General features: G+C 33.3%; 1 protein-coding gene across 1 annotated transcript in view; it reads right to left on the bottom strand.

Annotated features, from left to right (window-relative positions):
* Nucleotides 1–3,323: 3,323 nt before the first annotated feature.
* LOC129226451 (17-beta-hydroxysteroid dehydrogenase type 6-like) overlaps nucleotides 3,324–15,296 on the bottom strand; it is a 33,433-nt gene continuing 21,460 nt past the window's right edge. Inside the window, exons 2-5 of the mRNA XM_054861058.1 lie at nucleotides 14,089–14,301; nucleotides 10,273–10,455; nucleotides 8,259–8,391; nucleotides 3,324–3,744 (exon numbers count right to left, since the gene is read on the bottom strand). Of these exons, the coding sequence (XP_054717033.1) occupies nucleotides 3,336–3,744; nucleotides 8,259–8,391; nucleotides 10,273–10,455; nucleotides 14,089–14,301 (938 nt within the window). The 3' untranslated portion in view covers nucleotides 3,324–3,335. The remainder of the gene's footprint in view (nucleotides 3,745–8,258; nucleotides 8,392–10,272; nucleotides 10,456–14,088; nucleotides 14,302–15,296) is intronic.

Raw genomic sequence — 15,296 nt, 5'->3', positions numbered from 1 at the left:
TTCAAAATGAAATTTTTAACGTTGAAATTCCTAAATCGTTTGAGGATGTACAAATTAATGCAGACAGGGAGAAATGGAATGCCGCGATGCAGCAAGAATATGACATGATGCAAAAGAGGAAAGTTTGGTGGTTGGTTGATCCTCCAAAAGATGCTACAATATTAGGTTGTAGGTGGGTTTATAATATAAAAAATACTGAGAAAAATGGCAAGAAATATAAGGCAAGACTACGTGCAAAAGGGTATGAAATGAAATATGGAATTCATTTTCATGATTATTTTTCGCCAGTTATCAATTTCTCTATCATAAAACTAATGTTCATTTTATTAGTATCAATGTTAAAATGGTATCATGTGCAATTAGATGTGAAATCAGCCTATTTATATGGTACGTTAAAAGAAACTATTTTCATGAAGCAGCCACCTGGGCTTGTTGTAAGTGGTGCTGAAAATAAGGTTTGTTTATTAGAAAAATCTATTTATGGTTTGAAACAAAGTGGAAGAGAATGGAATTCTGAACTGGACAGTATATTGCAAAATATTGGTTTTCACAAGTTAAAATGGTGTAACTGTTTGTATAAAATGAATGATAATGCTGTTTTAGTTGTCTATGTAGATGATTTTGTTCTATTCGCTAAAGATGAAAAAGTACTAAAATTAGTAACTGGAATGTTGAAAAATAATTTAGAAATAACTGAAATAGGATTAACTAAATATTTGCTTGGTGTTAATTTTGAAAGCATTAATGGTATGTTATTCATTCATCAAAAAACCTATATTGAAAAACTAGAGTTAAAATTTAAAGATTTGCCTAAAAGTTACGTTAAACTACCATTCAAAACTGGTTATGTTTTACCAGGTAAAGTCAACGAAAGTGAGATAGTAGAAACTGAAATTATGAGGAAATTTCCGTACCGAACTTTAATCGGTTGTTTGTCATTTTTGGCTTCCAGATCAAGGCCAGACATAAGTTTTTCTGTAAATGTAATGTCACAATTTTGTAATGGATATACATATCAACATTGGTTACTAGTGGTAGATATTTTAAATTATGTGTTTGCTACCAAAAGTTACAAGATAAATTTTTCGAATGTAGAATCATTAAACTTATGTGCATATTCAGATGCCAATTGGGGGTGTCATCTGACTAAAAGACATTCAAGTAGTGGCTTTATAATTTATTTCTGTAACGTTCCGTTTGCATGGAAATCATCAAAGCAAAAATGCGTAGCACTCAGTTCAATGGAGTCTGAATTCATTTCCTTGACTGAAAGTGTAAAAGAGTTAACTTGGTATTCCAGAGTTTTAAATGAACTAAATTTATGTGAAGTAATTAAACCTATTCAATATTGTGACAATGAATCTGCAATTTATTTTTCGAAAAATAGCCAGGAAAATTTTAAAACTAAACATATTGATATAAGGTGTCAATTTATTAGACAAATGATAAATGAAAATGTTTTTGATTTGAAATTTGTGAACTCTAAAAGTAATAGAGCGGACTTTTTGACAAAACCTCTTTTGTTTGCAAAGTTTCAACTTGCTATTAGTAAGATTTTTGAATGATTGTTTTTCTATTGAAAAAAAAAGTCTACATTTACGACAGATGGGGCCGTTTGTTGGAATTTTAATTTTATTCTGTCGTAATGTATTAACTGTTTCATTTGCTTAACCGTATGCAAATTTCTGTAGCTTAAGAAGGTATTTAAGCAGTCGACTGTATCCATGTGGGGGTGATTCTATGTGTTGATTTTGTCTGTTTAACCTGTTCTGTAAATACTTTTATTTTACGTTAATTCTTGAGTATAAGAAATAATATATTTTAAATTAATATGCTAGTTATCTCTCGGTTTCTAACTACACCAGGCAATGGCACTGCGTGCACAAACTCTGCTACTTATCGGAATAATATGGTTGATAGCAAGCGCAGAGCGCAATTTTAATCCTCTTCTTGATTATCATAACGTGGAATCGCAGTAGAAAGATTCGGCAAAGTGCGTCATTTGTGATGTCATCAAGACCACTCCTTGTTTCAAAAATCGGACATTTAAAAAAATAATTAAAAAGTAACTGTTGGGGAAAATGAAAGTATTTTCTTTGTCCATGTAATTTTTTTTTTGCATATTCTATCAATTTCAGTGACAAAAAGTACTACTTTTGACTGAAGGAAACAACCCCATTCATTTCTAGGTCATTGATTAAGAAGATGCTTTATTATCCTAAAAATAACCAGTGCAGTTATTTTTTTATCAATAATGCAGATACCCTAATTTAAATAAAATTAGGGTTAATTTAGGGGCTTAAATTAATTTTATTCCTGAAGTAGATTTTCAGGAAGTATTTTTATTTTCTGTGAACTTCGTTTAATTAATTAAAAAAAAGCATTTAAATAATTCAGTTTGGAATTATATACATTGCTATAGAAGCTTAAACAATGTCATTTTAAGAATCCAGCATCACGATATTAGGATTTGTGCCGGCAATTCTCTTATCACCAATTATGAGCGTTAAGTAAAAAAAACAGTTTTAGAAGTTGTTTTACTGCATTATAAAGGCAGAAAATCTATGTGCCGGCAATTTTCTCACCAACGAGTTTTAGATGTTGTTTGACTGCAGTATAAAACGTTATCGAGCAGTAATGTAACAATGTTTCACGTTTGCTAAGTTTAAAAACCATTTCTTTAGAGCTAAAATTATGATTAGGATGCAGTATCTTTCATTCACCCTCCAATTATCCAGCAGCCCAAATTATCGGACATCCAAACTAAAACAAGGCATCAATGGAGAGCAACAATTGTGCAGCAAGTTGTGAATAGAGATTCTTAAAACTTTTAGAGGGAATTTAATATTTGACTTCATGCATTTCTGTAACTTTCATTTAATTGTTTGTTATTTTTATTGCAAATCATGGTTATTTATTTCATAATGCGTAAGATTAAAGTAGTGTAACGGTTAGAACGCTTTATCGTGTATCTTCTTTCTTCTTCTTCTTAACTAAAGCCCACCCTTGGCTGTTGAGTCATTTGGTGACGCGCTGACCAGTGTATGTGGGCCTACCTGAAAAGGTTGTCCAGGGAATTTTTATTTTGGTCCGAAGCAGAGCAAGCCTTCAGGTATTATTCCGCGTTCATGGTTACGTATATTCAGGACACCAATACGGTGGAGGTGTCCGGCAAGATAATCATGCCCTGTCCTCATCCTGAAAGCTGCCACAAAATTAAAAAGCTTCCTCATTATTAGACATTTATGCTTATCTGATAAAAGCCCAATAAGCAACATTAAGCAAAATACAACAGCACAGTCTTCAATGAAATGATTTTATTTTGTTCATTTTTCTTAAGATGACTTCGATTTACAGTTATGTTTCTCACAAGTCTCACTGAATGGTAGCTGTGAATTGATTTCTACTGCTTTTGGCTTTGGGAACTTCAACACAACGAGAGCGATTTTTATGAACAGATCAACAACTGGTCTCGGTATTCGCTCGAGTACATAGTACAACATTTCAACAAAAATGTTTCGACACGGTTTATACACTGAGCATGGATGCGTCAAACTAACTGCGTCTTCCAATGCATCAACAACTGCAGAAGTATTTGACGAACCCAAACGGAGCGTAAACTCTATTAACTGCTCAAATTCTTTAATATATTTTTCTCCATAATCCTCCTTTACTTCGTCATCCGAAGAACTGAATGACTCGTCTATCGTTTTCATCACATTGTCTCTGGCAATCAACCCGGTTCTAAAAAGATGAAAAATAAATATATAAGTACAGTTTTGAATTTGTTTCTTATGCTGATACTAACATAAGCGACGAAGACAACAAAATTCTTGTAGCCACAAATATTCAGTCTACATCATGTTGGTGTTGTGAATATTTTGGACGCCTCCACCAAGTAAATATAAGCACTACACTGTCAAAACAATTCAGAAACTTTCCAGGAAAATAATCGGTAGCTAATGAGCATAATTCATGCCAGTAACATATCTTGTAAAAAAACAGGAACGTTTTCCGCTGAAATTCAGTAACCTTCCTGGAATCTTTCTGTAGAATTCAAGCCAGTCATGTCTGGAACCTTCAGAAAAAACTTAAGTGAATTTAAAATTATAGCTTGGCATCTTCCTGATTAACAAAGGAAGCTCCAAAAGCATTCTTGCAACCGTGGCCAAAGCTAAGACAGAATTGCAAGTAAATACCCAGAATCCTACTTGCTTACAATTTTCAGCAAAATTACGGAGTCCAAAGACTAACATTTCGTGAGAAACTTTTTAAAATAATGAAACTCACTTACTTTCCAGAAAAAAATAAAAACATTCGAAAAGTAATCCATAACGAATGTGACTCGGAATCTACATTCTGAAAAACTCAGCTAAGCATTAAAAAGAACATTCCACCACTGCTACTATATCTAATTCGAAAATGACAGATCTAAGAACACAAACAAACTGCACCAAAGAGAAACGTTTAGAAGAAAACATTGAATTGCCCGAAGGAGAAAAGGAAGAAAAATGTTTGAAGTACAACAAAGACAAGAATTTTGATTTTGTGTCAATTTTCACCAAATTCAAGGTTCACCGTCCCCTTAAATCGTCTCAACTTAAGAATATTTACAACTCTATCATAAAATGTTGCGAAACATTAAACTGCGACAACGCACATGTGCAACAAGTATATTGCAACTGGTTTTGAATGCAGTATACTTAATGCGCATGAACGTTGCATGGTAATTGTAAGCGAAGTGGCTGTCAAGCATCTAAGATCCCACTAGACTTGACCTAGCCTCATCAAGTTTCCTAAAATGCTACCATATATGAAGAGTAAAAGTTGTGAATAAAACGTGAAAGTAAGAATTTCAACTTCTTGTACGTGAACTAATTAGAATTACCAGGGTTTGAAAGGCGTCTAAAAATGAGTAATTTACCCTCATCGAGTTTCCGAAAATCGTTATCATTAAATGAAGGGTAAAAGATGGAAATAAAACGCTAAACTAAGGTTGCCTGCCGTTTTCGGCTGCCCAATCAGGTTTGTCAGGGGATAAAAGGTTTTCAATAAGGGAGATAATTTACGCCTCATCGAATTTCCGGAAATTGTTGTCATAAATGAAGAATAAAAACTGTAAATAAAACGCTAAAGTAAGGTTGCCCATCTTTTTCCGGTCCTTAACCAGGATTGCCAGGTATTAAAAGGTGCCCAAAAATGAGTAATTTACCCTCATCGAGCTTCCACATAAGTTATATAAAAAAAAAGTAGATAAAAATATTAGAAAACCGATGGTATAGCAAAAGAGCTCCAATCATAGGTTTGCCGCTATTCAAAGTTTCAATATTGAAACTTCGATTTTCGGAAACTCGATGAGTGTAAATTACTTATTTTTAGGCAGCTTTCATCCCTTAGCAACTAGTGATATGCCGGATCGTTAAAAAAGTAGATCCACGGATCCGGATCCGGATCATTTGTGTCAAGATCCGCAGACACGGATACCGATCTCAATTTTTTTTTTACCCAATTCAACTATCCAAGTGTAAAATTTGTTATGGAAGGTATTCCCGTTAGAATAATAACACTGTTTCTTCAAAAAATGTCACCTACGGCGAAAATATAATCAAGACTATAATTTACTCTTTAAAGAAGTCTCGTTAAAATTGAGGGAGAGTTGGAAGGAACTGGTCAGCGCTGCAGTAATACTTGGATAGAATGTCAAAAATTATTTCTAGCTTGCTCGGTAGATGTAGGATACAGGAGCAAGAGCGTAAAGCTGTTACAGGACAGGCTAGAAATAATTTTTAGCATTCTATTTCAGCATAAATGCAGCGCTGACCCATTCCACCCAACTATCTTCGCCTGACGGAATAACAGAGCCGGGAACACCTTTACAAACAGTAAATAGAGAATTTAGTCTCACTTTTTTTGAAGGGTTCGGAGAAAAACCAAAATAAAGAATAACAAAAACCCCAAATCAATAGCAAAAACTAATATTAGACTAAAAAAAAAGAACATAAAAACATGTCCCGAAGGGCCGACCTCATATTAAGATAGATTTCACGGGTCAGAAAACTCTTTGTGTAACAAATATGAATTGACAGCGGATAGAAATTTTAAATCATTGAGCTTTTTCTCCTTATCTTCCGACTATAAAATCGCTACCAATCACGCGGAAAAAGTCTTTGAATTGTATTTAAAATTTACTGAACAAGATTATAGCTCCAACTGTATACAACTTGTAAGTTCCAAATAAATATCAAACGCAGAAAACTTCGTTCTTTCAATTTTTAAGTTTTTACTACCATAATTCTGAAAAACGCTAAGTCGGTTTTTATTAATATCTCCGGTAGTTAAAGTTCCACAAAAACGAGGCCAAGCTAAGAACACTTTCGGTCAAGTCACCTTTTGAACGAAAAAAGAACTATCAAAAACAGTTCGTCTGTTTAGGAATTACGATGTCAGAAATAGACCACCAGATACACTTTAAAAATATATTACCCTTTCCTTTTTGTGACAGCGGGTACAAATTGGCTTTTGAAATGATACCTTTTATTTTAAAAAGGTAATAAAACCTAATTTATACAGAATTTTACAGTCTTTTATTCAAATATTTGAGAATTTTTAGAATAGAAAAGATCCGTTTAAGATCCGTCAGAAAAGTAACGGATACGGAAACGGATCTTTATTTTCCCTCGGATATCCGCTGATATGGATACGGATATCCGGGACATCACTATTAGCAACACTGATTAATTCACGTAAAAGAGGTAGAAATTCTCACTTTCATGTTTTTTTACAACTTTTACTCTCCATCTATAGTAACAATTTTAGGAAACTCGATGAGGGAAGGTCAAGTCTAGTGGGATCTCGTACTGTATCTCCTCAATTTCTACACTATAGATAGATTTTTTGGAAATTGTTACAGCCAGAAGCGTAGCACAACCTAGTGGAACCAAGATTCATTACATTAGATGTATTACTAACTTTTCGGAAGCGTCTAGTTGCGCAATTCGCTTCTTTTGGCCATTCACTTTTTTACGCTAAGATGGCCCCCTACAGCAGCTGCTTAAATCAATTTTGCTGTGGTATTTATAAATCTATATCTGTATAAATATCTATTTGAATAAAACATTTTCTTTGCTTCTTTCTGTCCGTTTAGGTATATTTATCTACACATTTGCGATCTATGCATAGCTATCTCTCTATGTATATATTTATACATATCTCTTTCTATTTCTTTTAAAATAACTGCCAATTTTATTCCCTAACAAAACCAAAAATCACATAAAAACGGCGCGTTTTATGTAATTAAAATAGTACAAAAAATACGTAAAACATGGCGTATTTGTGTTTCCCGTATAATTCAAGAAAAACTTCATCACCGATGAAATACACAGCCTGACCAGGACATTGAAACATCTCCAATGAAAACATACGACTCTAAACATGCAGCTTTGCATAGTATGAAGAAAAGATGTTCTTTTTATTTATCTTATCTGTGAATTAAAAAAAAAAAAAACTTCAAGCCTAAAATTTCTAGGAGAAAGGGCTATGCTGTACTGTATGCAGAAAAATGAGAACTGAAAAACTTCTTTGAAATGTGAGGGAAAAAAAAATCTATATTTTTTAAGCAAAAAATATAGATAGTAATGGTAAGCAATATTAATGAAGACAGACAAGCAATGTAGCGGTAAAGATGCAATTGCTTCAATATTGAATCGAAATCCAGGCTGTGACGTCAGTGACATAAAAGATAGATTTTTTTTTCACCGATGCGTGAAGGATATGATGATGTTGATTTGCTTTAAAAAATTATTAAAAAAGAAAAAGAAGAAAAAAAAAACGTATTTTTGATTATTATTTTTTTTTCTAAAGAGGATTAATGGTTTTCATTCCTGATATTATAAGTTTAGCAAAGTGACTTTCATTCGTTGCGGGAGGAATTTAGAAAAAAAATTAAATTCAGAAAAAGATACAAAATAAAGGTTTTGTTCAAAAGTTCATAAAAAATGCAAAAATCACTCAATTTTTAAAGTTTTCCCCATCATTATTGAAATTAAATTTTCTACAATGGGGATACAAAAATATTTCTCTGACGCATTGAGCCCGGGGACTGTGGGGGTAAAAAGTTCTAAAATTAGAAAAAAAAAAGTAATCACATAAAATAATAATTAACTTTTTTAAAAGTTAATGTGTGAAAAATCGAGCTCGAAGGTGCATAGCAAATGCTGCACGTTTGCACCAAATTTCATCTTTCTTGGTTTTTTACTTACGAAAACATATCCGGTTCCACAGCAATAACTTTTACACCCCACACATCCATTTCTTGCTTCAGACATTCCGTAAAGCCAACTGCAGCAAATTTACTCATGAGATATGGAGTCATAAACGGGAATGACAATCGTCCTGGAAAAGAAGGGAATTAATACTTTTTTCTTGTTTAATAAAAAATAGCTAGAACACATTTAGCAGTCAGAACTGTTATGTTTTGGGACAGAATAAATTTTTCTACATGTAGTGCTCGTATATACAGATGTATTATACACATACTTATTTTAGAATATTGTTGACCATTGAGATAGCCACATTGACCAGAATTTTGAGAGGGATTCCTTAAAAGTGAAATAAAATAGAGAAAGTAGGGAACCGAAGAACTGGCTCAATCAAACCCAAGCAGATGGAATGATAAAACCTACCTATGTTATTATTCTATGTTACCTCTGTCATGTATTTCTACTTTGGCAAAAGAAAAGGAAACTACTGAACATTTGGGGGGAGCACAGACCAAGAACACATAATTGATAGGTATGCAATTTTTTCAGCTGGACTGTGCTCTCCGGAGTTTCAAGACAGCCAACCAGGGCCTATAACGTAGTCTAGGTGGCTCACAGCTGCCAACAGAACTCTTTTGTTTGTGCTTTCACTAAGTACCTTGAAGCCCAAAGATTCCTCACGATGTTTCGCACTGTTCGAAATATGAATTTATTTGCCCATATGATTTGCCTAAAGAAACGACCAGGGTACGCAAAAGGGATTTAAAAAAGTAAATAACATGGCCATCCGAAGAATTCACAACAATGCTACCTCAGAAATGAAAACTGACGAAAACCAAGGTATCAAAACATTGTGATGAATATAAATTGAATAAATAGATATCAATTAAAAGATTCAAGGATCAAGAAATTCGAGTGTTTAAGTTTTAGAGCTCTAAAATTAAAATTCAGGTTAACTGAATACTACGATATGTTCCGGTTTGGTTCTCAACCAATATCAGCCAATCTCGAATCACGAAATGTTTTTTGTCACAAGAAACTGAAATAAACATAGTATCGGAAACGATTTTAGAAACTGCATTCCTACTCCAGCTGTAAGTAGTAAGTAGAAATAAAATAGCATGGAATTAGCAGATGACTACGAAGGAAAAGATGCCTTCAATGTAGCGAAACTGTAAAAGCACTAAAGTGCAGAAGTTTAACTGGAAAAAACTTTTATTACCTAAAACAGTATAAGATAAAAACCTCTGTTGAAAGTACAAGTAGAAATTTTCTGCAAATCCACACTAAATTTAGCTCTTTGTTGAGTTATGTGCTGTTTAACCTGAATTTTGAACGAAGCAGCGCAAAGTTTTCGAAAAGCACATTTCAAATTTTATGCGCAATAAGTACAATTTATGACACACCACGCATCTAAAAATGAATCAGATGTGATAAAGTTATATAATTACGGCAGAGAAATATGGCGAAAAGAAATTTTTTTCTACTTGAAAAAAATATTGAAAACGTTAAAAAAACTGAAAATTGACAAACTTCCTACTTATTTGTGACAAAGGAAAGAACTATACCACACACCTAAAAAAATTTATAGGAGTTTAGTGCCACCAATGGCATCTTCTTCGCACAACTCATCGTCGAAAATAGAAACATACTATTTTTACTAATTTTGGCCAAAATCATTTAAAAGCAGCATTTTTTTTCGAAACTTCAACCCAATTGCGGCAGATCAAGAAATTGTGCAAAAAAAAAAATCAAATTTTTTATGTGGACTTTGCTCCATCAATGGCACCTTTTCCACACTACCAATCATCGAAATAAAAAAAAAAAATGTTTTTTGGCCCACCCTAATACACAAGACCCAACGAGTAAGGTCCTACAGCAAGTCGTGATTGTGAAAAGCATAATGTGAACTCAAGATGCCGAGAATTCAAATTTAATTTTCTTTTTCTCAACTTTCCAAATACACTTCATAACATTTGAGAACTTTTGATAGAGTATGAACGAAAGATTTTACCTCCTCGACTGGTAACATTGATGACTCTTCCTCTAGATTGCCTCAATAAAGGTAAAAAGGCTTTCGTTGTTCTTACTGGTCCAAAGACATTGACTTCAAAATTCTCCCTAAAATCTTTCATTTTTGTAAGTTCAACGTCTATTCCTTTTAAGATACCAGCATTGTTTACAAGAGCCCAAAACTCTGTGAAAGAAAAAAAGGTTGAATGAAAACAGTGATTTGAAGCTGTGTCATTTTGGCATTTAGAATATCAAGTTCTTCTTGAGAATGACTATGACTGCGTTTGTATAGAGCAACTCGTCGGCCGCGGTTAACCGGTGACTAACCAGGAGCGTTCTAATAGAGCTACCGGTTAACTGGTTATTTCTGGAGTTATTCTAATAGCTTCACCGGTTGATACACTGGTCAACCGCAATTAAAGTTGGTTGACAGAATCACGTGACTTTTTGACCAATTAAAAAACTGGTTGATAAAACCAGGTGACATTTTTTACCAATTAAAATAAATTTTTCTCAATTAACTGCGTTATTAACCGAAAGAGTCCGAAGGAGCATAGGCTGGAAAACAATTGGTTAATAACCACTGACGTCATTAGCTGTCATGTGATCAACCAACCACGGTCAACTGGTAGCTCTATACGAACACGAGCATAATGTCAAAAAAGGAATGATCAGAAGTATCTTTAGTGAAGTTTGAATAAAGCAATATTTACCAATCTTTAAAATATTTAACTGAATGCAAATGGAAAATTTCAGAAAATGAAAGTCCTGTGAAACAAACTAAAGCGTACGGAGATGGAAGACATAGTGAGCAATGTGTCCGTGGCGGGGCTTGATCCACGAACCGTTGAGATACTAACCCAGTACTTTACTGCTAAACCAATAGGACCTCAAGGCTCAGGGCAGAGTTGGGTTATGTGCTCTCTAAATGTACGCTACATACTATCAAATTCTGTGAAACATTTTTTTATGGAACATTTGTAAAATATTCTTAAAATTTAATTTCTTCAAAATCTTTTTAAATGTTTGCTGTCTTTAAAAGCTGCTACTATTAAAACTGCTGTTAAAATAATTAAAAATTCCACAAGTGTGTTTACTAGAAGGACAAAAAAGTATGACATTGTTGGTTGTAATAGTTTAAAATGAGCTTTTGAATTTGTTTAATATTTCCCTCTTAGAAAAATCACTAGAGTTTCAGACGAGTGCAGTTCTATCTTTAATCACACAGATTTTTAATAAATATTAAGAAAAAATGTAAATAAAACACAAATTAGGAGTTTTAATATCTTGATCCCCATGGAAAGAACTTTTACCACTGAAATATTCTGATTTACATGACAGTTATTGAAAGAAAACACCCTATAAATTTTAACCATTTAAGAAGCTATTTTTATCTACTAATGCTGCATTAGTATTTAATCTAAAATATGTATTATAATTAATCCATAAAAATAATCCTTAAGACATTTTTTTTGTGTACCTAATAAAATTGGTTAAAAGAAAGATAGGTTTTTCGGATGAAACTTTACCTTATACTTTTTTGAGAAAAGAGAGAGAACCTTCTTTCGGTGTATAAACTAGAGGTGGGCAATGTCGTTCTTTTTATTGATCCGTTCATTTAACTCGTTCATTTGAACGACTTCGTTCATTTAAAAAAGTTGCAGGTTATAAAGAAAGCTTCAGGCTCTGCACGGCATACTCATGTAAGTTCCGAATGTTTCATTAGATCAGTAGTATTCTTTGAAGGAAAGATGATTAAAATCATCTAAAAGTATGGAACTATGCTTATGAAAAATGATTTTAAAACCTTAATTCAGGTTTAGATGTGCAAAGCAATTATAGTTCATTTTGAAAGATATTTCTCTGTTGCTGGATGGTAAGATATATTTTCCATTCCAAAAATCGCATGTTCTATTTCAGCAAGTTACAAAGTTAAGGTATTAAATTTTACTGTATAAAAATAAATAAACTGCTAAATGAAATTTGCAAAATTTAACTTGCGTGAAATATTGCACTGACTTTAAATTGAAATATCATATCGCCAAGTGCAGTATGGTCACGGGTGAAAATAAAACAAAATATAATTTTGAACGTGTACTTGAGGTTACACTTTAAAAAAGGAAAATCACAAAATAAATAAAAGAAATACCGAAAAAAATTAAACAGGCTATAACACATCAAACACGAGGATAAGGAAATGTTTATTAAAACTATGTACGTTAAATATACATAAACTTAACAAAAATATTCTAATCATAAAACGTTTGCTTTTTAAATAAAAACTGGCGTAAATTGTCGAAACTGACCTTTTTTAACAACAAAACAAGCATCTGTCAACCATGACATCTACTCAAACAAAAAAGAGGTGCGTTCCTTCAAATATTTTTTCCAGCTACAGCTCTGTATACATATATATACTATTACCAATAGAACGAAAAAAGTAACAACAAATATATTGGTAGCTCAGTCGGCTACTGGATAATTTAATTTTTAAAAGAAAAACAAAGATCCACCTAAATGGCAGTTTCAAAATTATTTTGAAGTATCAATAAGAACAGAAAAAAAGCGCAACACTTTTTGAATGGAGGAAAATTGGACAGTGATCCTCATTAAAAATATCTGGATATTGAATGTTAAATAAGCGACTTGGAATTCGTCAAGTAAAAATAAAGTCAAATCAATTTAGATGGTGGTAGTTGATAGGAGGGATGTTATAGAAGACAAAATGATCACTCGAAAAGTTAATTGCAACCGTTAAGGAAAAAAGTGATGAATATAGTAGCAGAAAGTAAAAAGTTTCGAAAAGAGTATATTGTACTGCACCAAGAAAGAGGGAAATTGAGATTCTTTGTGAGTTAAAAATTTGAAGAGGAGTGTAATTAAGAAAGAAAAAAAAAATAATAAAAGCGATTTTATCTCAAGTGCATTCAGACAATGTTCCGAACTGCTCACCGTTCAAAAGAACGGTCGTTCATTTTTTAGGTGAACGAACGGATCTGTTTATTTTAAAGATTCGTTCTTTTTGGTCCGTTCGTTCATGAACGACGCATCCATTCCTCATCCTTAGAAATGTAATACAAAGTAATTCAGTACTTTTAACTATTTAATTTTCGACAAAATTACTTTTTAAACTTTTTGGTCTAATATTTCCTACTGCCTAATAAAAGTTTGAGAAAGGTGCGTATAACACCAAGCCTTTCTGTTTTTTTTTTTTTTTTTTGACAGTCACCGATTGCTTTTCTTAAAAAGTAACTCGTACGGGATATCAGGGGCAACTACAGACTACCATTTTAGGGGAGAGGCGGGTCATGCTAAAGAATGAACCTCCCTCCCCCGATGATGATCCCACCAATTTTGCTGAGGGTGTACTCCCAGTAATCCATTATGCACAATATGTGTATGCGATCATATACATAATGTGTCTAAAAAATGATTGAGAATATACGACGTATATGGGGTATACACTATGGGAACACCCCTGCCCCCTCATCCGCATAAGCGATCCTACGGTTTTGAGCCCTTTTTTTTTTTTTGAAATTGCTTGGGTGTCAAGAGGAAGCATCAAACCGGCGGGATTAAGGCACATAGAAGGGCATAGGCATTCCTCATTCATTTCGTAAGCAATGAAAAGAAGTTTATTTCAAGTATTTTCAAAAATAATGAATTTAAAATGCTACTGAAATCGTTTGCGTTATTTTTTCATAAATTGCTTGAACACGATGTGGACCGGACACTATTGTCGATGGTTTAGGAGGGGAAGGGGTCATGAACTCCGAAACCCTTCACTTTTATCCACTCCTGCGTCATATGGTATTACCTGATGTTCCAAGATTTTCTTTCACGAACTTAAAGGCACTTTTAACACTGTCATCTTCTTTTACGTTGAGTCCCAATACTTGTAGGCGTTTAGAACATTGTTTCTTCAAGTCACAAGCACCTTTTCCCTCTGGGAAAAGACAACTGGCAAATACATGAAAACCTATCGAATCTAAGCGTTTAGCCAGCAGATGACCAAATCCACTGTCACACCCTAAAATAAAAACATTTTAAGTAATACAATAAATTTACATACTATCATGCTTAGTTTAAAAAAATACATTCTTGGATTTATAACACGAAAGCAAACAAAGTAAAAAAGATGATACATAACATGGATTTTAATTTTCCTACGATACTGTTTCAGCGTTTTAAATGTACTCTCTTTACCCGTTTTATGTAAAGAGTGCTCAAAAAATAACGACCCATTTTCATGATATACACATTTAGTAAAGGAAACACATTACATGTATAGAGCAAGGAACTTACGAGAGCTGTTAGGAAATTATTCGACCATAATTTTTTGTTATAAAACCAGGATGTCAAACAAGCGAGCTTGCATGATTCCCACTTCACCCCGACATGGGGGAAAGCGGGACTATAAAACTGGATGATACTTTAAATTTGTGACTGAGAAAAAAAAACAATCACACAAAATTAAATAGTTTTTCATGATCAATCCGTATGAATCCAATCTATATCAAAGGCATCAAAACTTTCAATAAAATAAATTTAAAAGTCTGATTTTAGGCAGAGGCGTGCGCAGAGCTTCAGTAATGGGGGTACCTCTATACCCTAAGGAGCTTGGGGGCTTAGATAATCACCAAAGAATGGGTACAGGGGGCGAGGAGACAAAATTAGGTGAGTGTAGGACACTGGTGGCATCTTAATTTTTTCAAAGGGGGATTTTTGAAATGGAGTCAGTGAGTACTAAAAAAAAAGAAAAAACTATAACTGAGAATCAGAAATATGAATCGTAAGCATAATATTCACTCAGGAATGGGGAGGCTCGGTGAATTCTCCCGAGGATTTTTTGAAATTTTAGTCTTTAAAAATGCATTTTAGATTACCTTTGGTAATGTTAGGGGGGAAATGTTCAGGGACGCTTCCGTGTTTATTTTTCGAAATTGAAACTTTTAAAAACGCAACGCACTCCAGGAAAATTTTCGAAGTTAGCTTTTAAAGCGCATTTTTTGGAAGATCTTTGGT

This window comes from Uloborus diversus, chromosome 7 (assembly GCF_026930045.1).
Source record: "Uloborus diversus isolate 005 chromosome 7, Udiv.v.3.1, whole genome shotgun sequence".
Taxonomy (NCBI): domain Eukaryota; kingdom Metazoa; phylum Arthropoda; class Arachnida; order Araneae; family Uloboridae; genus Uloborus; species Uloborus diversus.
This window is presented reverse-complemented; position numbering and strand designations above follow the sequence as displayed.